At 36.2% G+C, this 27,606-nt stretch overlaps 1 protein-coding gene across 1 annotated transcript in view; it reads left to right on the forward strand.

Moving 5' to 3' along the window:
• The window catches only part of PCNX4 (pecanex 4), a 37,551-nt gene extending 9,945 nt beyond the window's left edge, over positions 1-27,606 (forward strand). The window contains 6 exon segments of the mRNA XM_043980238.1: positions 10,935-10,955; positions 10,958-11,300; positions 13,653-13,756; positions 15,528-16,558; positions 24,473-24,659; positions 26,916-27,606. Coding sequence (XP_043836173.1) covers positions 10,935-10,955; positions 10,958-11,300; positions 13,653-13,756; positions 15,528-16,558; positions 24,473-24,659; positions 26,916-27,167 — 1,938 coding nt within the window. The 3' untranslated portion in view covers positions 27,168-27,606.

The following is a 27,606-nucleotide window of genomic DNA, read 5'->3' on the forward strand; positions in this document are numbered from 1 at the left end:
TGTGAATAGAGAGGCATACCTGGTGGTAGAATTTCCGGGAAAGAAGTGGCTTACCTTCTGGAGACACCCAAATGCCATTGATCTGTAGTATTTGTTGTTAAGGATATCAGGGGTTTAGTGAGCTCCCCAAAAGAAGGGATTCCACTTGTCTGCAGCAGTCCATAGCTCCCAAAATGGCTCTTACTGTTTCTTAGTAGTGGGGGCAGAAAGTTGTTGAATGGCCTGACTCTCTTAGGAGAGACAGAGCAAGTTCCAGCAGCCAAATAAAACCTAAGTATTCTACCCTGGGGAAAACACCATTGTACTTTTGACTTGGACACCTTGTGGCCTCTTCTTGTTTAGCTCTAATAATAAGTGATGGCTATCTTCCAACAGGTTTCAGGCATTAGGTGAGGCTAAAAGTAAGTCATCAACATATTGTACCAATGTGGAGCCTTTAAAGGTAATGGAGGCCAGATCCTGCTGTAAAATTTGGGAAAATAATGTAGGACTGTCTACAAATCCCTGTGGGAGTCTAGTCCAGGTCCACTGTGTATTTTTTCCAGGTGAAAGCAAATAAATATGGAAGTCATCATGCACTGTTATGGAGAAAAGCCACTTGCTGGAGACTTACTGTAGAAAGCTCCGCCATGAGGAGAAGGCCTTTGAGGGCAAGCCACGCGGTCAAGGGCCTCGCTGGAAGTCCTTCAGAGAGCAAACGTCACTTCCTGACGCCAAGGCCCTTGACCGCGTGGCTTGCCCTCAGAGGCCTTCTCCTCATGGCGGAGCTTTTCTACAGTAAGTCTCCTGCAGGTGGCGCCATTCCAATCCTTACATCATCTTGGCACTTGTGTGGAAGATACATTAGGAAGTAAAGACAGGGAGGCCAAGAAGGAATCTATTAAAATAGTCAAGGCTAGAAATAATGAGGACTGAATTGGAAGTAGCGGCTGGATAAATGGAGATAAAGGGACAGATATGAGTGATATTGTAGGGATAGACATGCCAAGTTTTGACAACTGACTCAATGTGCAAGGTCAGAGAAAGTGAGGAGGTGAAATAATGACAAAAATTGCAAAAATGGGTGACTAGAAGTGAGTTGGTGAGCTCAACAGAAGGTGAGTATGGAGGGAAATATAATGCACAAGTTGCCCTTAATGAATTCACATCATTTAGTCCATATGAACTATACCTTGGCTATTAAAAAACTGGCAGATGTGATTGTTGACAATGAAAAATGGGGTTAGGGGGCCCACAAGATTGGAGAAGGAAAATGTACCTACTTTCACAAAAGGTAATAGAATAGTCTAAAAAATATAGGCCATCAAGTTTGACTTTGATTCTTGAGATAACTCAAGAATGGGTATTTAAAGTTAACCTTTAATGGTTAATTGGCATCTCAAAAGGGAAAGAGATCATTCCAAAGAGTCAGCTTGACTTCATCAAAGATTAAGCAAGACTAACCTAATTTTCTATACACATCTCTAGTACTTAGGACAGTATGTGATACATAGTAGATGTTTAATAAAATTTCATTCATTGTAAAAATATGTTCTGAAATCTTTTTGATAGGATTACTAAACTTGTAGTTAAGGAGAAAATTTGTAGATATACTTTATATAGATTTTAGCATATTTCATGCAATGAATCAATAAACTTTTATTAAATACTATGTACCATGCACTGCCCTAAGTAGTAGAGGTAAGGATAGAAAAGCAAGATAATATTTTCTGCTGTCAAGGAACTCATATTCTAATTGGGAGAGATAACACATAGAAGGTTTTGTGCCTCACACTATTCTTGAGGAGATAGAGATATGGATTAGATGATGATATAATTCATTGGATTTAAAGCTGGTTGGGTGGGGGGCAGCTAGATGGTGCAGTGGGATAAAGCACCAGCCCTGGATTCAGGAGGACCTGAGTTCAAATATGACCTTAGACACTTGACACTTTTAGCTGTGTGAAACTGGGCCAGTCACTTAACCCTCATTGCCCTGCCCCCCCACAAAAAAAAAAGAGAGAGAGAGAAGAAATAAGGAGCTCACTTGGGTTTAAATATATACTCCTTTTTTTTTTTAAGGTCCATTTATGGTGGGCAGCTAGGTGGTACAGTAGATAAAGCACTGGCCCTGGATTCAGGAGGACCTGAGTTCAAATTTGGCCTCAGACACTTAACACTAGCTGTGTGACCTTGGGCAAGTCACTTAACCCTCATTGCCCCCCCCCCCCACACACACACACAAAAGGCAGCTAGGTGTCACAGTGGATAAAGCACTGGCCCTGGATTCAGGAGGACCTGAGTTCAAATCTGGCCTCAGACACTTGCCACTAGCTGTGTGACCCTGGGCAAGTCACTTAACCCTCATTGCCCCCCCCCACACACACACACACACAAAAGGCAGCTAGGTGTCACAGTGGATAAAGCACTGGCCCTGGATTCAGGAGGACCTGAGTTCAAATCTGGCCTCAGACACTTGCCACTAGCTGTGTGACCCTGGGCAAGTCACTTAACCCACATTGCCCTGCAGAAAAAAGGGGGAGGGTGTCCATTTATTCCTATTACATTTCTTATGTAATTATTGTGGGTTGTAGTTGCTGTTTTTAACAGAAATGGGCATTATATTTTGTTGAAAACTTTTTCTGCATCTATTGATATAGTCATATGGTTTTTGTTACTATTACTAATGTTACTAATATTAGTTAGTTTTCTACTATTAAACCAACCCTGCATTTTTAACATAAATTTAACCTGCCCATAGTTTATAATCATTTTTATATGCTGTTTTTGCTTCTTTGCTAATATTTTATCTAAAATTTTTGCATCTATGTCTATGAGGGATATTGGTATATAGTTTTCTTTTTCTGTTTTGATTCTCTCTGGTTTATGTTTATCATTTTATTTGTTAAGACCATATCTGTGTCATAAAAAAGAATTTAGTAGAATCTTTTGCTATTTTTACAAACAATTTATATAATATTAGAATTCATTTCTTTGAATTTTTTATAGAATTCACTTATGAATCCATCTGATCCTGGACATTTTTTATTTGGAAGTTCATTTATAGCTTGTTTTATTTCTTCCTATGAAATTGGGTTGTTTTAAATTCTCAGTTTCTTCTGTTAATTCAAGGGTTTTTTTTGCTAAATCTTCATTTATCTCATTTAAGTTGTTGGTATTGTTTGTATCTATAGTTAGGAAGAATAATTTCTAAGAATATCCTTTATTTCTTTATTTTTTGGGAATTCTTTCTAATTTTTTTACTGATAACTTGGTTTTCTTTATTCTTCTTTTTAATCAAGATAATTAATGGTTTCTCTATTTTATTAGTTTGGTCCTCTCCCCTAATATTCAATTCAGGGCGGGGGGGGTTAGTTATGTTAATATTTTAATTTTCAAGACTCCATTTTTGGTGTTTAAGTTTTTTTAATTTGTTCATTTCTTGGTAGTTTTAGTTGCATTCCTAATTCATTAATCCATCTTTCTCTTTTTTGTTAATAAAACAGTGTTTACGGATATGAAATTTCCCCTAAGTACTACTTTGGCTACATCCCAAAAATTTTGGAATGTTGCCATTATTGTTCATGAAATTATCTGTAGTTTTATGATGTTTTTGACCCAACAACTCTTTATGTGAGTTATTTAGTCACCAGCTGATTTTCATTGGCCTTTTATTTAATATAATTTCATTACAGTCTAATCAGCAAAGGATGTATATAATATTTCTGCTTTTCTTCATTTATTTGTGAGGTCTTTATGTGTTAAGACTTCATTTTTGTAATGGTGCCATGTATAGATGATAATATTTATATATGTGTGTATGTATACATATATATTTATTTTTACAGATAGATTGTTACGTGTGTACACACACATACACACTGCTTTTTAGTTCCATTTAATAATGTCCAGAGGTTTATCTTACCTAATTTTGCTAAAATCAGGTAATTAATTTCTTTCCAATTTTTTTTTTCAGTTAAATGTATTGAGTTGAGAGGGGTAAATTGAGCTCCCCCATTATTATAGTTTTATTTTCTATTTCTCCTTGTAATTCACTTAGTTATTCACTTAAGTATTTAAAAGCTATGCCATTGGGTGCTTATATGAGTTCATCATCTCAGTTAACATTTCAGAAAAATCTAGTTTCCCCTTTTATTTCTCTTTTTTGCTGTTGCCTTGTCTGAAATTATTACTGCTACTCCTTTTTTTGTATTTAGCTGAGGCAAAAAAGATTTTGTTATTTTAACTCATTGTTACTCATTATGTTTCAAGGGTGTTGGATTTTTTTTTTTTTTTTTTTTTTTTTTGCAGGCAATGGGGGTTAAGTGACTTGCCCAGGGTCACACAGCTAATAAGTGTCAAGTGTCTGAGGCCGGATTTGAACTCAGGTACTCCTGAATTCAGGGCCGGTGCTTTAACCACTGCGCCATCTAGCTGCCCCCTGGATTTTGTTTTCTAACCCATTCTGCTAACCTTTTCTATTTATGGGAAAATTCATCCTATATCAGTTATGATAGTTAATTGTTTATTTCCCTCTATTCTAATCTCTTATCCTTTTTCATCTCTGTATACCTCTTTCCTGTTTTATTTAAAGTTGTTGCCCTTTATTTTTTTCTTTTTATCTTATTTTCATCTTCTCTAAGCTTAAAGTTTACTTATGACTAATAACTTTCTGTATTTTTTGTGTGTGTGTCAATCTCATGACCACATTTGGTATTTTCTTGGTAAATATACTGGAGTCGGTTGCCATTTCCTTCTCCAACTCATTTTACAGATGAGGAAACTGAGGTGTAAGAATCAATTGTGATTCAGAACCCCATCTCTGGCTAAAATTAGAAAGCCTCAGGGGTGCCCCAGCTTCCTCTGCCCAGCTGAGATATGCACGGAAAACTCCATGCACTGACTCCCTCTAGCCAAGCTGGAGTATGCACAGAAAACCCAAGCCCCAGCCAGCCTTGAACACCACCCTGGGAGGTGCCAGCAAATTGGCTTGGGGTGTGTGGGTGGTCGACCCTGGGTTTCCTGGGAGAGAAGTGTTTTTGAAGAGGAGCGGGAGTAGTGAAGAAGGAGAGACATAGAGGAGACAACAGAGAAGGGGAGATGAAGACAGGAGACGAGAGGGAGCTATGGAGTAAGGAGACTCAGGGAGATGAGGGGGAGACAAGAGGAAGTGCAGGTGGTGGCAACAGGGCAAGCAGCAAGCTAGGGAGAGGCAGGCGGCAGTAGCAGCGGCCAGCCACATCCACAGGTGAGAGATGTACAGGGGGATAGGAAGCAGTTAAGTCTGTTGGCTGAACGTTACAGGTCATATCCTGCTTTTCTTTGTCCTTATTTCTAAGTTTATTCCACATCAATAAACCCTGTTTTTTGCTTTTATTGAAAGTAGGCTTTTTAATCTCGTTTCTTGTTAGTCTGGGAGAAGCAGTTGGGGAGGGGGCAGGCCCTTACAGATTGGCCCACACGGGGCTTAATGAACCTGGGGGATCTTTTAAAAACCCCCTTACAGATTAGAAGCTCTAGCCAGGAGTTTACAGATTGGCGAGGCAGATAAAGGCTTGCAGAGGCAAATAGGGTTAAGTGACTTGCCAGGGACATACAGCCAGTAAATGTTGAACTGTGTGATAAAATAATGGAATTTGGCAGATGCCCAGGGGCCCCACCTGATTGATTTAGTATTGTTTGAATTGGGTGAGAATGAGAAACTAAGTACCTACTTAGGGATGATTGGATGGAGGGCACACCTAGCCGACCCCAAGTGACATGTTGGTGTGCTGCTGATGTCAGCAAGAAACCACTCTTGGCCAGTCAGCTTGAGGGACCTCCCCTTTGAGGGGAGGGAGGGAGGAACTAGGAAGGGAAGAGACAGTGATTCTGCTGAGAGAGAGAGAGAGCGAGAGCGAGAGCGAGAGCGAGCGAGCTTTGGAGCAAACCAGAGAGGGTCTGCACTGCTGACTTACATTGAAGAACTACGACTCCCAGGTGGTAAGTTGGTGGAAGCAAGGCCAGCTCTTCGAGCTAGCTGAGCTGGAAGCAAGTTTGGGGTTTGAGTCAGTCTTTGTTAGAGCCAGGGAGCTTATTCATTTTCTCTTCCCCTATTCCCTTGTCCCTGGCTTTATTAACTTCACCTTTGTTGTAAATTTTGTTCCCATTAATAAAACCTGGTTTGTTTGTGGAAAAGAGGCTATTAATCTCCTTTCTTATTAGCCTGGGAGAAATAACTAAAAAAGGCAGTTTGGAAGGGAGGAAACTTTGGACCTAGAAGTCTCTCATTTTCTGAACCCCAATATTATGGTGAGCCACCCAATTAACTCTCTCCATAATAAATTTGGCCCTTACATGTCAGTCTTCCAGACTCCAGGCCTGGTACTCTATCCACTGTGCTATGTAGTTGCCATTCCTATATTTACCCTCACTCATATTCCCCTTTGTCTTCTTCCTGTTCCTGTCTGTATCCCTGTTGAATTGAATGTATACTTACATAAACTCTTTGTATCTATGTGTTCTGCTCTCTTTGACCAGTTGAAATGAAAATGATGTTCAAATGACACCTGTTCCTTTCATTTTTTCCATGTTTGCATATAGTTCGGCTTACTTAACCTAGTTATGTGTCTTAAGTTATTCCATCTTTTTTCCCATTTTTCCCTTAATGTATCCTTCCCTTCCCCATCTCTCCCAACACCTATTCTTATATCTTCAAAACTGAACAGAGGGGCAGCTAGGTGGCTCAGTGGATAGAACACCGGCCCTGGAGTCAGGAGTACCTGAGTTCAAATCCGGCCTCAGACACTTAACACTTACTAGCTGTGTGACCCTGGGCAAGTCACTTAACCCCAATTGCCTCACTAAAAAAAAAAAAAAACTGAACAGAACTACAGGTATTTTGTTATTCTGTCTCCCATGACTATTTCTATGACTCAACTAATGACATTGAGATTCTAAATGAATACTCCTTTAGTATTTCCTTTCTCCTTTAGAAGGTAATAGTTTATCTTTCTGATTGTTGACTTGTAGTTACTTTTTTTGTTTTTTTTCTTGACTTCTATTATTTATACTAAGTTCCTTTTCAGCTCTTGTTTCTTTATCAGGAATATTTGAGAATCTGTTATTTCATTGAAAGTCCATTTCTTTCCTTCTGGGATTATATTCATTTTTACTAAATATGTTATTTGTGTTTGTGACCTTTGTCTTTTACCTTATGGAATATCTCATTCCAAATTTTCTGCTCCTTTAAAGTGATAGCTGCTCCTTCTTATATAGTCTTGATTGTGCTACTTCCTTAATATTTAAATTCTTTCTGACTGCTTTTATTATGTTTTCTTTTGTATGGAAGTTCTAGATTTTAGCAGTAATATTCCTGGGAGTTTTCATTTTGGAATTCCAGGAGGTGATGAGTACATTCTTGGGCGGGGGGAGGGGGGGGCAATTAGGGTTAAGTGACTTGCCCATGGTCTCACAGCTAGTAAGTGTCAAGTGTCTCAGGCCGGATTTGAACTCAGGTTCTCCTAAATCTGAGGCCTGTGCTTTATCCACTGCGCCACCTAGCTGCCCCCCAGTACATTCTTTCTATTTTTATCTTACCCTCTTTTTCTAATGTCTGGGCAGTTTTCTTTAATGATTCCTTGAAATAAGATATCTAGGTTTTGTGTTGGGTTTGGGTTTTTTTGGTGATATATTTCATGTAATCCTCTGATTCTTAAGTTATCTCTCCTTGACCTAATTTTCTTTTATCTAATTTCTGATTGTTTTCAATGCAATATCTTATATCCTCCTGTTTTCTCATTCTTTTGACTTTTAAAAAATGCTTGTTTCCTGGGGTCATTTCCATTTGGTCCATTTTGATTTTTAAAGAGTTTGTTTTTAGGGTAAGGTTTTATACAATTCTTTTGTTAAGCTGTTGTTCCTTTTTCCAGTTCTTCCATTTTTTAAAAAAATATTTATCATTCTTTTATAGCATATTTTTTTAAACTCATGCATCTTTTCTTCAAAGAATTCCATTTGTTCTTTTGTTTGTTTTTGGGTTTTTTTAGTGAGGCGATTGGGGTTAAGTGACTTGCCCAAGGTCACACAGCTAGTAAGTGTTAAGTGTCTGAGGTCGGATTTGAACTCAGGTACTCCTGACTCCAGGGCCGGTGCTCTATCCACTGCGCCATCTAGCTGCCCCCCATTTGTTCTTTTGGGCAAACTTTTTTTTCCCCTTTGAGATTTTGATCAAAGGTTTTAAAGTTATTTTTCTCTTCTAGGTCATCCCTGGCATCATAAAAGTCCTTTATTATTTTTAGTTGTTGTTTATTCATTTTCATTGCTGAGGCCTCAGGAGTTAAGTTTTTGATCCCCCCTAATCTCAGAATCAAATCAAGTTAAGGACCTTTATCTGATGAGTCTTTCATTATCATGAACACTAAAATTCTCCACTCTTTTTATCAGATTTAGATGAAACCCTTCGATTGAGAACTTCAACTGGCCATTCACTGCAGCGAGGAATTCCTTCTCAACCTGCCATATAAACTCACTATCCCACTTTCCACAGCAATGTTTCCAAACCTTTTCTTTCTTCAGACTTCCCATAGTTGCCTCTTCCCCCACCTGCCCTCTCAGCTGGGAACCTTGCTTCATATTTTACAGAAAAAATTGAGGCCATTCTCCATGAAGTTCCTTTTCTCCTCCTTCCTCATCTGTCACTCAGACACCTTCTCTTACTAATTCCTTCTTTATCCCTGTCTCAAGTGATGATGTGGCCTTACTCCTTAACAAGACTGACCCATCTACCTGCTCAAGCAATCCCATTCCATCCCCAACTCTTCCAACAGAATTCACCATTTATTATCCCTATCTGTCACTTATTTTCAACCTCTCATCGTCTGTTGGCTACTTCCTACAAAGTGACTTGTCTACTTCCTACAAACATTCCCATGTCTCCCTCTTCCTAAAGAAACCCTTGGTCTTTCCATCCCCATTAATTATCATCCTCTATCTCTTCTGCCCTTTGTGGCTAAATTGAAATAGCCATCTCCAATAAATATCTCCATTTTCTCTTTTCTAACTCTCTTCTTAACTTCTTACAATATGGTTTCTGACCTTATCATTCCACCAAAACCCTCCCTTCCAAAGTTACCTGTGATCTCTTAGCTGCTAGATCCAATGTTCTTTTCTCAGTCTTCATTCTCTTCAGCCTCTCTGCAGCATCTGATCCTGTTGAACACCTTCTCTTCTCTGCAGTTTTCAGGACTGTATTCTTTTTTGGTTCTCCTACCTACCTAACTATTCCTTCTCATTCCCTTTGCTGGATCCTCATCCAGATCAGAACCTCTAACTATAGGTCTGCCACAGAGTTGTCCTGGACTTCCTTCACTTCTCCCTCAGTACTCCTTCACTTGGTGATCTCCTCAGCTCCTGTCCATTTAATTACCATCTCTGTGCTGATGATTCTCAAATATATCTGTCCTGCTCTAATCTCTCTGCTGATTTCCAGTCTTACATCTCCACATGCCTTTTATACATGTCAAACTGGATGTTCAGTAGACATCTTAAACTAAAGAACTCCTTATCTTTTCTCCTAAATACTGCCCTCCCCCCCTTCCCTATTACTATATAGGTCAATACAAGTTCTTCCTCTTAACCTAGGTGTCATACTGGATTCCTCACTATCTCTCACTTCCCATATGCAGTCTGTTGCCAAGGCTTGTTGATTTTGCCTCTCCAACATCTCTTCTATATGCCCCTTTCCTGGCTGTGACATTGTCACTACTCTAATGCAACTCCTTATCACCTCATGCTTGGACTATTGCAGTAGCCTGCTGGTGGTCTACCTGCCTCAAGTCTCTCTTTTCCAATCCGTCCTCCATTCAGCCACCACAGTGATTTTCTTAAAGCACAGGTCAGACCATGTCACCAGCTACTCAAAATCCATTAGCTCCCTATCACCTTCAGGATTGTAAAAAATTATTTAAACTGGTGGTGGGCCTAATCTGTGAACTCCTGTCTGGCTATCTGACTGTTTTTAGCTGGTAAAGTCTATAGCTGGGCTATTAGCTGCCTAAGCCAGTCTGCAAGGGGCAGTTTAAAATGCCCCCACTGCTTCTCCCAAATTGATAAGAAACTTATTTCGAAATGCTTGAGTTCTTTTGAGTGGGGGAGTGGGAATAGAGGGGGAAGAGAAGTTGGAACACAAAGTTTTAAAAAATTGATGTTAAAATTTTGTTTTACATATATTATGGAAAATAAAATTCTATTCAGAATAAAAAAAAGATGGGAAGGCCTCTTTCTTCAATTAAAGCACAAGATTTATTATGACATAAATGTAAAAGATAAGGGTAAAGAAATGCAAAGTATAGCAACTGAAACCTGACCAAAACAGCCTCTCCACTTTCTCTTTTAACTTTCTCTCCTGCACCTGCACTTCTCTCACCTGAGGGTATATGCTGGGGCGGCAGCTGCTGCTGCTGCTGCTGCTGCTGCCTGCCTTACAACCCCTGAATGACCGCTCAGTGTCTCTGCCTCCCAGCTATATAACCCTTCTCTATCTGTTGCAGTCCCCTAGCGTCTTTACTATGTCCCATTCCTGTAGCTTTCACTCTTTTGTCCTTCACTCCAGCTCCCCTGCGCTGCTTCTCTCACCGACCAACTCTTCTTTCTAGCATCCTCCCTTTACTCCTCCTAGCATCTCTGTAAGCATCCTCCTCCACATTCACTGTCCCGCCCCATCCACTACCTCCACTCCTGAGTATAAACCCTTCTTTCTCATTGACACTCGGACCACACTGTGCCCCACACAAGACCAAGTAATTTGCTAGCCGCTCCCGAGCAGGTGTCCCACCACCTAGCATAGAAGAGATGCTTGATAAAGACTGATTGATATGTTGTCCTGCTTTGAATTGGGCAAATGTCTCTGATGTCTCTTCCTGTCTGAGATTTTATTGAAATAAATAGAAATATTTATCTTGTTTTTGTATTTGCAGGTTGGTATTATTCGTGATCGGACTGCTTCAGCATATCACCAAAATTACAGTTTGCGGTAGCTGTTCTCTTGACATCATGGACAGAGAAAAAACAGCGTCGAAAATCTACTACCACTTTAATTACACTCAATATAGTCTTCTTCCCAGTTGTAATGTTCTTCATAGTTCTTTCTACACTACTTTCTTCTCCTTTGCTTCCCCTCTTCACCCTTCCTGTGTTTCTGGTTGGGTTTCCAAGACCAGTTCAGAGTTGGCCAGGACCAGTAGGTGCAACAGCATGCATTTGTCCAGATACAGTTTACTATGAGCAGATGGTTCCAAGTCTGAGTGCTGCACTTGGATCTGCAATGGCAGCTGGAAGTTTAGGTAAGTGACTTAAGATGTATTTGAGGCATTTTTAACTCTAAATTTAGTATAGAAAATATTTTGGAGAGATTATCCTCAAGAAAAAAACTTGAGCCTTTTAATTGCACAAATATATAAAAATTAAATTTTTAAAAATATGACAGACCAAAAGCAAAAAACCAAATTTACCTTCATTCCTTATTGAGATGAATAAAATTACTAAAGTGTTCAGAATCTTTTTTTTTTATTAACACAAAAAGTGAGAGTTAACAAATTAAAGGGTTCATCTTACTTATTGAAAATGAGATGTGAACACTATCTCAGTTCAGGGTTCTGTCTTGTAATCAAAACAAATTTTTTTAAAGACTTTCATGAATCTGAGGCAATGATAAATAGAGAAACTCAAGTACACAGGATGAACTATGTTTTTAAAGAGAATCTGCATGGTATTGAAGATTCATTCATTCAGTCAATAAACATTTATTAAGTACCTACTATATGTTAGGCACTGTGTTCTAAGTGCTGGGTGTATAAAGAGGCAAATGCCCTCAAAAAATTCACATACCAATGAGGAAGACAGTAAGCAAACAAATATGACCAAATACGCTACATACAGGATAAATAGGAAATAATCACCAGACAAAAAACATGAGAATTAAGGTATTAGAATGTGTAAAGGTTTCTTATAGGAAATGAAATTTTAGTTGGGGTTTAAAGGATGCCAGAGTCTTGAGTAGGGAGAGTATTGCAGGCATAGGGGACAGACAGAAAAATTGCCCAGAGGCAATAGAGTGTCTTGTTTGTGAATGACCAGGAGGCCACTGTTACTGGATTGAAGAAATGTGGTGGGGACTAAGGGGTAAGAAGATTGGAAAGATAGAGGTGGCTAAGTTATAAAAGGCTTTGAATGCCAAAGATCACTCTGGGAGGCAACATGGTCTGACCTGCACTTTAGGAAAATAAATTTGGTAGCTGAATAGAGGAAGGATTAGGGAAGGGAGAGACTTGAGGCAGGCAGATTTCACCAGCAGGCTATTGTCCAGGAATTTGATGATGATGGCCTATACCACAGTAGTGTCAGAGGAGGAAGGCAGCATTTTCAAGCGATTATTAGAAAGGTAAAATTGACAAACATTAACAACTTGGATATGGGGGATAGGGGGTAGGGGTTGGCAGGGTGAGAGACGGTAAGGAGTGAAGAATAACTAGTAGGCTGAGAGCCTAAGGGACTGAGAGGGTGGTATTGCCCTATACAATAATAGTGAAAGTGAGAATTTAGGGGGAAAGATGACAAGTTTGGTTTTGGACTTCAGTTTAAAATGTCTACTGCACTTTTCATTTCGAGATACTAGAGGTATGAGATTGGAGGTCTGCAGAGAGATTGGAGCAGGACAGGTAGATTTGAGAATCACCAGCATAGAGATGGTAATTCATGGGGGCTGAAGAGATCACTGAGTGCATATAAGAGACAAGAGAAAAGGGTCCAGGTGTCCTGAGACACCTATGATTAGAGGAAGTGTTCTGGATGAGGATCCACAAAGGAGAACAGGAGTGGTTAGATAGATGGGAGGAGAACCAAGAGAAAGGAGTGTCCTGAAAACCTAGAGAAAAGAGACTTTTGAACTGGGCCTTGAGGGAAGCCAGGAAATTAAGAGATAGTGAAAGGTGGTAGGAGAAAGCTTTCATGTCATAGGGGATAGCCAGCACAAAGGCACCACATAGGAGATAGAGTATCATGTGGAGGGGGCAGTAAGGTGTAAGAAAACTGTGATGGTTGGGAAAACCCAGACAATTAAGAGCTTCAAATGCCAAATAGAGGATCTTATATTGGATAATGATGGTAACAGAGAGCCATTAGAGCTCATTAAGCAGGGCAAGACACACTCAGAGCTGTACTTTAGAAAAATAACCCTAGCAATCACCCTAGAAGATTGATTAGAGTGCGGAGAGACTTAAAGCAAGACCAACCAGTTAGAAGATTATTCTAGTACTTCATGTGAGAAATATTGATAACCTAAACTGGCGTTGTAACTGCAAATGGAGAGAAGGGGATGTATATAAGAAACGTAGTTAAGAGTAGAACTTTGATACAGTTGCTTCTAGGCTTTTTTTCCCTGGGAATTTAAAAACACTTTCATGCATAGCACAATGGTAAATTAAATCATATTAACAATCTAAGTTGTTGAGCTTTTTGTGTTATAATTAATTTTAATGCCTTTCCTTGTGCAAAATAGTGTTTTCCTTTCTATTTTTAACAAAAGGATAGCAGGAATTAAAAGTCAGTCTTTAAAATGTTGTGAGATCTGCCAAAATACAAATGAGCTATCTAAATTCAACATTTTTTAAAAATCACCTTTTTCTACTCTATTTTAGGTCTCGTTTTACCTGGGTCACATTACTTATGTCGTTTTCAAGATCGACTTATCTGGATACTAGTTCTAGAACGAGGATATACTTATTGCTGTATTAACATTAAGGTCAGACTACTAAGTTTCTCTCTAGAGTAATATATCAATATTACATGTAAAAATGTTTCTATGATTTATGCTCTCAAATACATAGCAACTTGGAGTAAATCTATTTTTTGTTACATTTGAAAATACATAGTTTTTAAAAATCTAAACATTCAAAATAATATATATAGAGATAGATAGACATTGTGTAGTCTGTTATCAGATTATAGCAGGCAAAGAAGCTATCTATAGCCCAGTCACCTCTTTTCTAAGTTCTATTCTTTGTGCCCTTGTCCAGCCAACCAGCCCCAAAGTATTACAGAGTAATAGTGTTTGACTTAAATAGTGAACAGTATATGGAGAACAGTCTAGTATGAGATTTCTTAAACATAACACAATAGATTGAAATTGTTGCTGGTTAAAACTTTCACTACAACCTCATAAGCAAGAAAAAGCAGAAAATTCTACTTCTTCCTTCTTTGCTGTTAAGCTGGTATACAGTATTGAAGCATCATGTAATATGCCAGTGGGCCCTTCTAAATAGCATTTCTTTGGCCTTTTTTTTTTGCCAAACAGATAGCTATTTATATGTTTTTTGCATATGTGTATGATTTTTTAATAGCAAAGTTAACTGCCATTAACATTTCCTTAAACAAATAGTATGCTTAACAGAAGGCATTGGTTGTTTTTTTTTTTTTAAGTGAGGCAGTTGGGGTTAAGTGACTTGCCCAGGGTCACACAGCTAGTTAAGTGTTAAGTGTCTGAGGCCAGATCCGAACTCAGGTACTCCTGACTCCAGGGCCGGTGCTCTATCCACTGTGCCACCTAGCTGCCCCGGCATTGGTTGTTTTGAAGAAAAGACTTCCAGGTTTATATAGAATGCTCTAGAAATTGAAGTTATAAAAAATACAATTGTGGTCTTTCAAGTGTAATGTTCTATATGATTGTCATAAAAGTAACATTGCTATTAATATTTCTCTAATATAGCACTCTTCAATTGCCTATGATGTCCTACATACAGTTGAAGAAACTAAAGTTGAGAGATTAGATGACTTGCCCATGGCCATAGAAGTACTAAATTGCAAAGCCAGGATTCAAACCCTAGGTCTTCTGACTCCAAATCCATTGTTCTTTTACCATACCAGGCTGCTTCTAGGTTTAAAAGATAAGGTATAGCTCTTAATTAAGAAGAACTGACTTTTATTTGACATATTTTTATTAGGGGAGAACACATAAATATTCTTGTATGAGGTATTTTATTTTTTCCGTTACATGTAAAGATAGTTCTCAACTTTTGTTTATACATGCTTTACAATTTCAGATTTTTCTCCCTCCCTCCCCTCCCTCCCCCCCTCCCCTAGACAGCAGGTAATCTGATATAGGTTATATCTATATATCTCTATACATATACATATAGATATATATATACACACACATATATATACACATAATAACATTAATCCTATTTCTGCAACACATATTCTTAAAGTTATTAACTTTCCTATGCGTAAGTAATTATAATCAACCAATGAACATTTATTTAGAATTTACTGTGTGCCAGGCACTTGTTCTAAGTGCTGAAGATATAAAAAGAGGTGAAAGACAGTTCTTGCCCTCAAGAAGTTTGCAGTCTAATGGGGGAGACAACAAGCAAAAGCAAAGAAATACATACAAAGCAAGCTATAATACAGGATAAATAGGAAAAAATAAACAGAAGGCACTATAAGAGAGTTTGGGAAAAGGATTCCTATAGATGGTAGAATCCACTCAAGAAGTTATTTATTTATTTTTCTAGGGATTAGAATTACAAGAAACATCGTGCCACACTGTGGAAGCTAGAAGAGTTGATGAAGTTTTTCAAGCAGCCTTTGAACAAGAGGAATGTGCAAGAGCACTTCCACTCAATGAGCACTTTGGAAATATCTTAACACCCTGTACAGTTCTGCCTGTAAGACTATATTCTGATGCCAGGAGTGTTTTATCTGGCATAATTGATTCTAATGAAAATTTACAAGAATTTAAAGGTGACCTCATTAAAGTACTTGTATGGATGCTTGTACGATACTGCTATAAAAGAACCAAAACACCAAAGAAACTTGATGAAACTGAAAGTAATGGTGTACCGCCTCTAATCCGGCAGCCTGAGTGGAATAATTCACCGTATCCACAAGTCCCCAGTGATACAGATAGTTTAAATTTAGAAACACTTGATGAATGGTCTGATAATGACTTTTTTGATGATGAGTCCACCACCAAAAAAGAAAATGGGAAGTTAAAAGTTTTGCCAACTACATCTTTACCTATTCCAGGATCAGTGGAATCACGGAGCATAGATGGTAATTCAGAAGAGACTATTTCAGAAGATAAACTATATAAAGCAGTTGCATTAGGACTTCCTGCTGTTGACAAAGGGAAGCAAAAAGAGATGACACACTTTCCTCTGTTGGAATTTAGTTGTTCTCATTCACAGCTGTTAAGCATACCAGAAGAATGGAGGTCTAGTTGTTTACCCAAATCCAGAATTAATGAGGTAAAGCAATTATTTCCAGAAGATTGGTACCAATTTGTTTTAAGTCAGTTGGAATCTTTTAATACAAAAGAAAATTTTTCAAATATACTTGAAGAAATAGCAAAGGATGAAGTTTTGAAAGATTTATATATTCATGCAGTGATGTCTTGTTATTTTAGTTTTTTTGGAATAGACAATATGGTCCCTAGCCCTAGTCACGTATTTAGAGCTTACAATAGTGGCATTCCTTGGTCACTTGGTTTGGACTGGCTAACTGAAAAACCAGAACTGTTCCAGCAAGCACTGAAAGCATTCAGGTAAGAAATAATTTTTTTTGTTTGTTTTTTTTTAGTGAGGCAATTGGGGTTAAGTGACTTGCCCAGGGTCACACAGCTAGTAAGTGTTAAGTGTCTGAGGCCGGATTTGAACTCAGGTACTCCTGACTCCAGGTCCGGTGCTCTATCCACTGCACCATCTAGCTGCCCCCAGTAATTTTGATTCTTTATGTCACAGTATTAATAGTAACCTTCCTTAAAGTCCTACTTTGATATGTTATATTTTGCAGGTAGCCCAGTTTTTTTTTTCCCATTAATTTCTTAGAAAAAAAGGTTTTTATATTTTTTGGTTTAGCATGAGACACTTCCCACTAAACACCCCCAATTCCTAAAAAAATACAGCCCTTGAAAAAAATTTAAGCAAAACTGCTTAAATTTAAAATAGTAATGTCATTACTATTGACTTTACAAATCATTGTCCACTTTTAGAGTTTTCTCATTGTTAGAGGAAAGGAAGGGCATGTGCTTGAGCTTTGGTAACATGGACTAAATATCAATACAGGAAAATCCAAATGGATGAAGAATGCCTATTGACATGATATGCAGCTGACTGGACAAGCTATAAAGTATGTCAGTCATTAAATATGCCTTGGACAGATACTGAAAATTGATAGCAAGCTGAACATACAATTGTACAGGAAGAGATGGGCAGGACATACTGCTTTGAAGAAGTTGAACCATATTCTCAACCTGTATCTAAAACCAAAAGCAAGCATCATTTCTTTTAGGGTTATACTAGAAGCTTTTCCATTAAATACAAGAGTAAAGCAAAGATTCCTACTCTCTACTATTATTTGATAGAGTTCTGGAAATGCTAGTAATAACAATGAGAAGAGAAAGATAGAGAAGAAATAAGATTCCATATTTGCTGATGCTGATAGTTTATTTAGAAAATGCTATTAACAAAATTTTTATAGAAATAAAAAACTGGAAAAGCTAATGTAATATTTATTGCTCATGTCTGTCATGCTAATATACTAAAAATGACAATACTACCAAATTTTATCAGTTAATTGAAAATTTTAATGTTATACCAATGAAACTCTCAAAAAAATATAAAACAATACAATAATAACAAAATTCGTGTGGAGAAATAAAAGATTCAGAACATTAAGAAAATGAATAAAAGAGATATAGGGATGAAAGGGGAATAGCCCTTCCAGACCTCAGACTATATTAGCATCAGTTAGCAAAATCATCTGGTACTGGTTAAGAAATAGAGAGGTAGATCCATGGAACCGACTAGAGAAGGAAGAAAAAGAAACCGTGAAACTCAACAGCTTAGTGTCCAATAAACCAGAAAACACAAATTACTTAGGAAAGAACTTCCTGTTTGATTAAAAACTACTATTTTTTAGGAAAGCAGTTTGGCAGAAATTAGACTTAGACACCTTGCACCATGTTCCACAATACATTCCAAATGATAGATAACCTTAATATTAAAAAATAGTACTATAAAAAAAATTGAAGAAAAGCAGATCAAATGCTTTTTCAGAGCAAAGTATTGTGTATTGCACTTTTTTGGGGGGTGGGGCAATGAGGGTTAAGTGACTTGCCCAGGGTCTTACAGCTAGTAAGTGTCTGAGGCCTGATTTGAACTCAGGTCTTCCTGAATCCAGAGTCGGTGCTTTATCCATTGTGCTACCTAGCTGCCCCTGTGTGTATTGCGCTTTTAAAACTTTTTCAATGTATTGATCTTTTTATGCTTTTTTTTTTACTTTTTTAATTTCAGAAGAAAACTTTTTATATGGGGAAGCTCTCTGGGAAGAGATACTAGAGGAAATTATGGTTGTGTTAAAAAAATAAAAGATATCAATAAAATTTATTTAAAAGAAAGGCATGTATTGAATTTTTTTTTAAGCTTTGAAAAGCAAGATCTATATGATGGGGATTCAAAGTTTCATATGAAATCTCCTATTCTAGACTGTATAAGAATATGTTCATTTTATTTGGTTTTTAAGTTAAGAACAAAAGTAGAATGGAAAGAAAGAAACTGTGAATTGTGTAAAGGATGTGATTACATAAATATGTAACCAAGAAAAAAAAAAAAGAGGCTGGTCACACAGCAAGAGTTATGGACAACCTGCTGTTAATTAATCGTTTTTCACTTGTGTTCAACTCTTCATGACTCTATTTGGGGTCGTCTAGGCAAAGATACTGAAGTAAGTTTCCATTCTCTTCTCCATCTCATTTTACAGGTGAGAAAACTGAGGCAAACAGGAATGTGACTCCAAACCTAGTACTCTATTCACTGTACCACCTTAACTGTTCTACAGACAGCCTATGGGCCCTTAATTTGTATTTGTACAATGTGAAGGAAGGCTCCCTCCTACCACATTGAATATATCCCCTTTTGTATATTCATGAGAGGGCATAGATAGTCGTTACATAGCCTAGACAATGTTAAAAGTTAAAACTTTAAGACTAAGAGTGGAGTGGTCTGTTAAGAGTTGATGTAACTAACTCCATTTTGTTCTCTGTCTACCACTTTAATAAGGTCAAACTGTTTACTTCTTAAATGTGATAACATTATCTGTAACTCTTAAGAATACTATCATTACTAGGGTAGTTTGAAAGAGCATACAGAGATAGAAAGCTTGGGAATGAGTTAAGTATGATGGGATGATTCCAAAGAATAAATAAAATTTGGTAGAGAGAGATAAAATGGAGCAATTATTTCATATAAACAAGGCATGACTGAAAGAACTATTATAGTGGAGGGCAGGAGAGGGTAGAGGGCTGGTAATGCTAGATCCCTGTTAGGTTCTCATCAGAACTGGGTTAAAGAGGGAATAACATATACATCTAGAAATATATAAAAGTCTTCTTAACTTACAGAGAAATAAGAGGACAAGGGGAGAGGATAAATGAGGGACTCTTAGAAGGGCAGAGGCAGTGCAGATTAAGCAGTAAGAAAGCAAAGGTATAAGACAAGGGAGGAATTCTTAGAAGGGTATGCAGATCAGGAAATAGGAGGGGAAGGGGAAAGGATAAGGGAGGGACTCTTAGAAAGGTAGGTAGATGGGGCAGCTAGGTGGCGCAGTGGATAAAGCACTGGCCTTGAATTCAGGAGGACCTGAGTTCAAATCCAGCCTCAGACACTTGACACTTAACTAGCTGTGTGACCCTGGGCAAGTCACTTAACCCCCATTGCCCTTAAAAAAAAAAAAAGAAAGAAAGGTAGGTAGATTAAGGAATTGGAGGGCAAGGGGAGAGGCTAAGGAAGAGATTCTTAGAAGGGGTACATATTAAGGAGACAGTGGTCAGAAATAAATTAGACTGAGGAAGGATAGGGTAAAAATAGAGGGATAGAAAGATAAACAGTGAGGAAAAATAGGATGGATGAAAATATACAACTAGTAATTATAACTTTGAATGTGAATGGGATGAACTCACCCATAAAACAGAAATGGATAGCAAAATGGGTTAAAAACCAGAATCTACAATTATTAAAGGTTATTTTGTTTACAAGAAATATATTTTAAAATGAGAAATAACACATAAAGTAAAAATAAAGGGCTGGAGTAGAATTTATTATGCTTCAGCTGATACAAAAAAAAAAATCAGGGATAGCAGTAATGATCTAAAAGTTAAAGCTAAGGGGGCAGCTAGGTGGCGCAGTAGATAAAGCACTGGCCCTGGATTCAGGAGGACCTGAGTTCAAATCCGGCCTCAAACACTTGACATTTAACTAGCTGTGTGACCCTGGGCAAGTCACTTAACCGTCATTGCCCAACAAAAACAAAACAAAACAAAAAAGTTAAAGCTAAAATAATTTGGGGGGGGGGGGGAGGAGCAATGAGGGTTAAGTGACTTGCCCAGGGTCACAATAGCTAGTAAGTGTCAAGTGTCCGGGACTGGATTTGAACTCAGGTCCCCGTGAATCCAGGGCTGGTGCTTTATCCAATGCGCCACCTAGCTGCCCCCTGCTAAAATAAATTTTTAATTAAAAGAGTTACAGGGAAACTACATTATGAAAAGTAACATAGATAATAAAGTAATATCAATACCAAACATATGCACCAAATGCTGTAGCATCTAGTTTTTAAAGAAAAACTAAATAAATTACAGATGGAAATAGATTGCAAAACTGTAACATTAGGGGACTTTACCTTCTACTCTCAGAACTAGATAAATCTAACCAAAAGAAAAAAAAATAAGAAAGTCAAGGAAATGAATAGAATCTTAGATAAACTAGATATGATAATTATCTGGAGAGAATTGAATGGGAATAGAAAGAAATATGTCTTTTTCTCAACAGTACATGGTACCTTTACAAAAATTGACTATATATTAGGGGCATTAAAACTTTATAGTTAAAATGCAGAAAAGCAGAGATATCAAATGCATCCTTTTGAGGTCATAATAAAATAATAATTATATTTAATAAAGGGTCTTGGAAATACAGATGAAAAATTAATTGGAGACTAAATAGCCTTATCTTAAAAAATGAGTGGATTAAAGAAAGTCATAGAAAAAATAATTTTGTTAAAGAGAATGATAATAATGAGGCAACATAGCAAAATCTATGGGATGCAACAAAAGCAGCAATTAGAGGAAAATTTATATCTCAAAATGCTTACATCAATAAAATAGAAAAAGAGCAGACCAATGAATTGGGTATGCAATTTAAAAACTAGACCAAAAATTTTAAATCCTCAATTAAACAGGAAATTGGAAATTCTAAAAATTAAAAGTGAAATTAATAAAATTGAATGTAAGAAAATTTCTGAATTAATAAATAGAACTAGGAGTTGATTTTAGGGAAAAAAACAATGAAATAAACCATTGGTTAATATGATTTTTTTTAAAGTATCAAAAATGAAAAGGGTGAATATGCCACTATTAAAGATAAAATCAAAGCAATTATTAAAGGTTATTTTGCCCAATTATATGCCAATGAATTTAATAATTTAAGTGAAATGGAAAAATACTTTAAAAATATAAACAGCCTAGATTAATAGAAGAGGTAATAGATATCTAAGCAAACCTATTTTAGAAAAAGAATTTGAACTGGCCATAAATGAGCTTCCTAAGAAAAAAAGCAGCAGGACTAGATGCATTTACAAGTGAATTTTACTAAACATTTAAAGATCAACTAAATCCAATATTAAATAAATTATTTGTAATAATAGGCAGAAGAGTCCTACCAAACTCCTTTTACAAAACAAATATGATGCAAAGAAATATATATAGACCAATTTCACAGATGAATATGGATGTAAAACTCCTAAAGAAAATACTAGCTAGAAGACTACAAAAATATATCACAAATACACAGTGTGACCAAGTAGGATTTATACCAGGAACACAGAGGTGGTTGAACACCAAGAAAATTATTAACATAATTGATTATATCAGTAACAAAAGTAACAGAAATCATTCGATTAATCAATAAATTAAAAAAAAATTTTGACAAGTTATAATAATCATTCCTATTTTTTAAAAAAACAACACTTGAAAGCATAGGTATAAATGTATTTTTTCTTAAAACAGTAAGCATCTACCTAAAGCCATCAGTTAGCCTTAGTTCCCATTAAGATCAGGAGTGAAACAAGAATGTTTATTATCACCAAATGTTATTCAGTATTGTGTTAGAAATGCCAGCAATAGTGATAAGAGGGGAAAAAAAGAAATTGAAGGAATCACCATAGGCAATGAGGTAATAAAACTATCTCTTTTTGCAGACCATGTGATAATATACTTGGAAAATCCTAGAGATTCAACTAAAAAGCTAGTTGAAATAATTAATAATTTTAGCAAAGTAGCAGTATAAAACCACATCAGCATAACTATATATCACCAACATAACCCTGTAAGAAGAGATAGTAAGAGATAACCTATTTAAAATAACTATAGACAGCATAAAATACCTGGGAGGCATACACCTGTCAAGACAAACCCAGAAACTCCATGAGCATAATTATAAAACATTTTTTATTATACAAATAAAATCAGATTTAAATAATTGAAAAAATATTGTTTGTGGGTGGGCAGAGCCAATATAATAAAAATGATAATATTACCTAAACTAATCTATTCAATGTCATTCCAATTAAATTAATTTTAAAATTATTTTATTGAGCTAGAAAAAATAATAATTCATTTGGAGGAACAAAAGGTCAAGAATATGAAAGGAATTAATGAAAAAAATGTAAAGGAAAGATGTTTAGCATTACCAGACCTTAAACTGTATTGTAAGGCATTAATTATCAAAATTATCTGGTATGGGCTGAGAAATAGAAAAGTAGATCAGTGGATTTGTGTTTGAGAAATGTAAAAATTTAAGCTTGTGGGATAAGAATTCACTATTTGGTAAAAAAAAAATGTTGGGAAAACTGGAAAGCAGTCTGGCAGAAATTGGGGATAGATCAGTATCATGTATCATTTACCAAAATAAGGTCAAAATGGATACATGATCTAGATATAAAGGGAGATGTAAGTAAAATAGAAGAATATTAAACATATTGCCTATCATTATGGGTAGGAGAAGAATTTATGAATAAACAGGAGAGAACATTGTGAGATGTAGAATGGATAATTTTGATAATGCTAAATTTAAAAAAGGTTTTATATAAATAAAACTAATGTATCCAAGATTAGAATGAAAACAGAAAACTGGGGAAATTTCATAGTTTCTGGCATATAGGTCTCATATCTCAAATATGTAGAGAACTTTGTTAAATTTAGAAGAATATGAGTCATTCCTCAATTAATAAAATGGTCAAAGGATATGATCAAACAGTTTTTCAATGATGAAATCAAAGCTATTATATAGTCATTTGAAAAAATGCTCTAAATTATTATTGATGAGAGAAATGTAAATTAAAACAACTTTGAGATACCATCTCACACCAGTGAGATTGGCAAAAATGTAGAGGGAAAAAATTACAAATGTTGGAAGGGATTTGGAAAAATTGGGACTTTAATACACTGTTGGTGGAAATATGAATTGATCCAACCATTTGGGAGAGCAATCTGGAATTATGCCCAAAGAATTATAAAACTGCATATCCTTTGACTTATCAATACCACTATTAGGTCTGTTTCCCAAGTTGATCAGCAGAAAAGGAAAAGAATCTTTACGTTCTAAAATATTTGGCAAAGAACTGGAAATTGAGGGAATGTCTATAAATTGGGGAATGATGGGATTCTGTTGTGCTGTAAAAGAAATGACGAGAAGGTTGGTTTTAGAAAAACATGGAAAGACTTGTATGAAATAAAAGCGAAATGAGCAGCACCAAGAGAATGTTGTATATGGTAACAGCAATATTGGTCGAAGAGTAACTGTGAACAACTAAGTTATTCTGAGTAAACTCAAGTCAACTACAGAGAATTTATATGGGAAGATGGTATCAACTCCAGAGAAAGAATTGATAAATAGAAATATGCATAGTAAGATTTTATGTGTGGTTTGTGTGTGTGTGGGGAGAGACAGAAACAGAGAAATGGTGCTCTGATCTGGTGTGGGGTGGGAAAGGAGAGAGGGAGACAGGTCAGAACTTAAAATGTTAACAAAAGAAATAAATTAATTTTTTAAAAAATCTGCATTGTTAGTAGGAATACCCACATCACTGAGATCACAGTATTGTTATAGTAATGGAGTTGAAAAAAAGTATTTCCTCAGGTTAAAAGTGATTAAGTGGTCAGATTCCTTTGATAAAATTTCATTTAACTTGTACTTCCATTTTGGGTTATATGAAAACTTTTTTTTTTCATATGGCCTAATGTAGGTTTTGTCATTTTAACCACAGATAATTTAGATAAGTTCTCTCCAACCTATTGGCATGAAGTGTATGTAATTCTATTCTATCCTTGAAATGTTGGACTAAATTAATTTCATTAATAAGCTTGATCAAAAGTATATAAAATACCTTTCAATTCTGTCTTTTTCAGATACGCCTTTAAACTTATGCTTGACAAAGCAAGTTTAGGTCCAATAGAGGACTTCAGAGACCTGGCTAGCTACCTAGAGGAATATGAACATGACTGGTACATTGGGTTAGTATCTGATCAAGAGTGGCAAGAAGCAGTTCTACGAGAAAAGCCATACCTTTTTTCTCTGGGGCATGATCCTAATATGGTAAGAAAGACAAAATTTCAGAAATTTTTTTTGCCAAAGTCAAGCCTCACCCCAAGAATCAGTTATTTTAAATATTATAATTAATTTTTATGGAGATTTAGCATATTCTAGCCACACCCACTTGTATAATTATGTCTTTTAAGAATCTCATTGTGGGCAGCCAGGTGGCACAGTGGATAAAGCACCAACCCTGGATTGAAGAGGACCTGAGTTCAAATCTGACCTCAGACACTTGACAATTACTAGCTGTGTGACCCTGGGCAAGTCACTTAATCCTCATTGCCCTGGGGGAAAAAAAAAAAGAATCTCATGGCTTTATGCATGGGTAGGCCATTTAATTTTGCCTTCTTAATAACAAATTCAAATTATTGTAAAGTTAGTCATTTTTGGTAGAACTAGGTATTCATTAAAATAGCCAAAATGATCTCAACTATCAGTTAATCAAATATTATGTGTCAGACACTGTGCTGGGAATACAAATACAATAAATAAAACAATCCCTAACTGTCACAAAACTCACCTTCTAAGGGAGGGTAGATTAGGGAATAGAACATGAATAGGAAATAGAACCTCAAGAAGAAAAAGGAGAAAGTAGTTGGCAAGGTAAATAAGAAAGGTAAATGAACAATTAAAACAATAAAGCCAGTTGACAGCAATGGATTAGTAGGTAGGACAGATTGAAGAAAGGAGAGGAGATTGGGGCTAGGTTGGAGGGAAGAAGTGGGGTTGTGGAGTTGAGCCTAAGGAAAAGAAGTTGAAGGGACAAACAAGTTATTTACTTAGAAGTTATAAAAGTTTTAGCCAGGTACTTTGGGTACAATACTTGTATTCCTTACCTCACTATGTAATGAGGAGATGATTTTGTAAACTGTTAAGAATTATAAGCAAAAAAAATAAAGAATTATAGAAATACACATTGTTATACATAAAAAAGATCCTCTGCCATAGATTCATATCCCAATTTCTCCACACCTTAATAGATGGTCTTCATGCATTACTATTGAGGGATATGGTAGAGGGAGGGATTGGAGCCAGTACCTAGTGACTAACTTATGAGCTTCCTTAAATTTTGCTAGAAATTTTTAGGTCACACCTTGTGTTTCTAAGCCTGTTATCAAAACTTTTCCAACTTGGTAGACCTGCCCAAATTTGCGCTCTATTAGCAAAGCCTTTAAGAACCCAAAGTCTCTTACATGGCTCAGTGAAGTATCAGAGTAGGGTGTTAGTGGAAGGAGTTATTGTTAATAATATATGTTAATAATAATGATGATGCAGTATGGTGACTATTGGACTAGAATTCAGGAAGACCCAGGTTCATATCCTGTCTTTGACAATAGCTCAGGGAACTCTTTTACACCAAGTTCTAAATGAGTTAAGATCTACATAGGTAGAAGAAATTTCCACCATAGGAATTCCCAAACAGCAAATTCACCCATTTCTCTTATATTAATATGAAAATGAATAAAAACTTACAGAATGTTTGTTTTGATACTCACATGTAGATGTAACCTATATTCTTATGACCACTTAAAGTTTAACCTATTAAATTCTCACAGCTTAAAAATAACAATTTAAAGGATCTGTACCATAAACAAGTCTTTTTAGAATTTATGCTAATGCTAATTTAAAATGTGTTTACTAAAAGAAAATGTATTTTAGTTATGTATTTATGCCTTTTGCTGACAAATTAACTCCATGATAACATGCCAGCTCAGACACATATGATAAGTTATTGATTTGTTAAGTGTTCATAATAAGATTCCCTTAAACAAAAAACTACCTAATGTGACCTTCAGTTGAATTCTGGATAATTGCAAGATCATTGAAGGTACCCAAGAAAACCTCATGATGAAATATAACTTCTCTGTTATGCAGGAAAGGCAGAGGATGACTAAAATACACCATCTGGTACAATCAATCACCCTGTTTTGCTTATTTCTTTTACTTTGTAAAAGTAAGGGATTTGATGTATGAGGTTCAAGTGACTGTTATTAAAAGGAAAAAAAATATAGCAATAAAACATTTTTTTAATGTGAGTTTCAAGGATGACCTATGTTACAGTGGGAATTCTTGTTTAAACATGGGTTGGACCAGATTAGACTGCCTCTGGTGTCCTTTCCTGTTTTGAAATTCTTTGATCCACTATAGAAAATTTGATGTACATTCTTAAAAGCATATTTATTGCCCGTATGCTTGTATGTATCATTAAAATTCAAAATTAGACATTTTGGTTTTTTTTTTTCCTTTCCTTTAAAGGGAGTGTACACTGGGAGAGTACTTACTCTTCAGGAATTGTTGGTCCAAGTTGGGAAGTTAAATGCTGAAGCTGTCAGAGGGCAATGGGCCAATCTTTCATGGGAACTGCTTTATGCCACAAATGATGATGAAGAACGTTACAGCATACAAGCTCATCCAATACTTTTAAGAAACCTTACTGTACAAGCAGCAGATCCACCCCTGGGATATCCAGTTTATTCTTCTACACCACTCCATGTGCCTTTGATCTAAAAGCTCCTTTTTGGACTTGCAATTTTAATATTGTCAAGGAAATCTTTTAATATTTTAATCTTAGAAGCAGCATGGTTTAGATTCCTATAGCTTCATTGGAACTTTTTAGAAAATTGTCTGAGAAAAAATAAGCTGCATGAAGTTAGTTCTTTGCCCATAGAAATGATAAAGAGCTTCATGAGCTCTTTTTTTTAAAATTTGGAATTTTGAATGATTTACCAAAAATGTGTGCCAGATAGACTCTGGTAGTCTTTTTGTAAAATATGATGAAACCAATCTATGTTTTCTAGAATAACAACTTTCTACTAGATTAGATAATGAACTTTTTTATGCTTTCTTAAATGTGACAGGTAACTTGCATTTCTGAGCAAGCTACAGCTATATCTGTATCAGTGTTTCTAAATAATAATGGACCCTATAGTAGGTGACCAAATTGTAT

This window comes from Dromiciops gliroides, chromosome 2, assembly GCF_019393635.1.
Source record: "Dromiciops gliroides isolate mDroGli1 chromosome 2, mDroGli1.pri, whole genome shotgun sequence".
In the NCBI taxonomy this organism is placed as follows: Eukaryota; Metazoa; Chordata; class Mammalia; order Microbiotheria; family Microbiotheriidae; genus Dromiciops; species Dromiciops gliroides.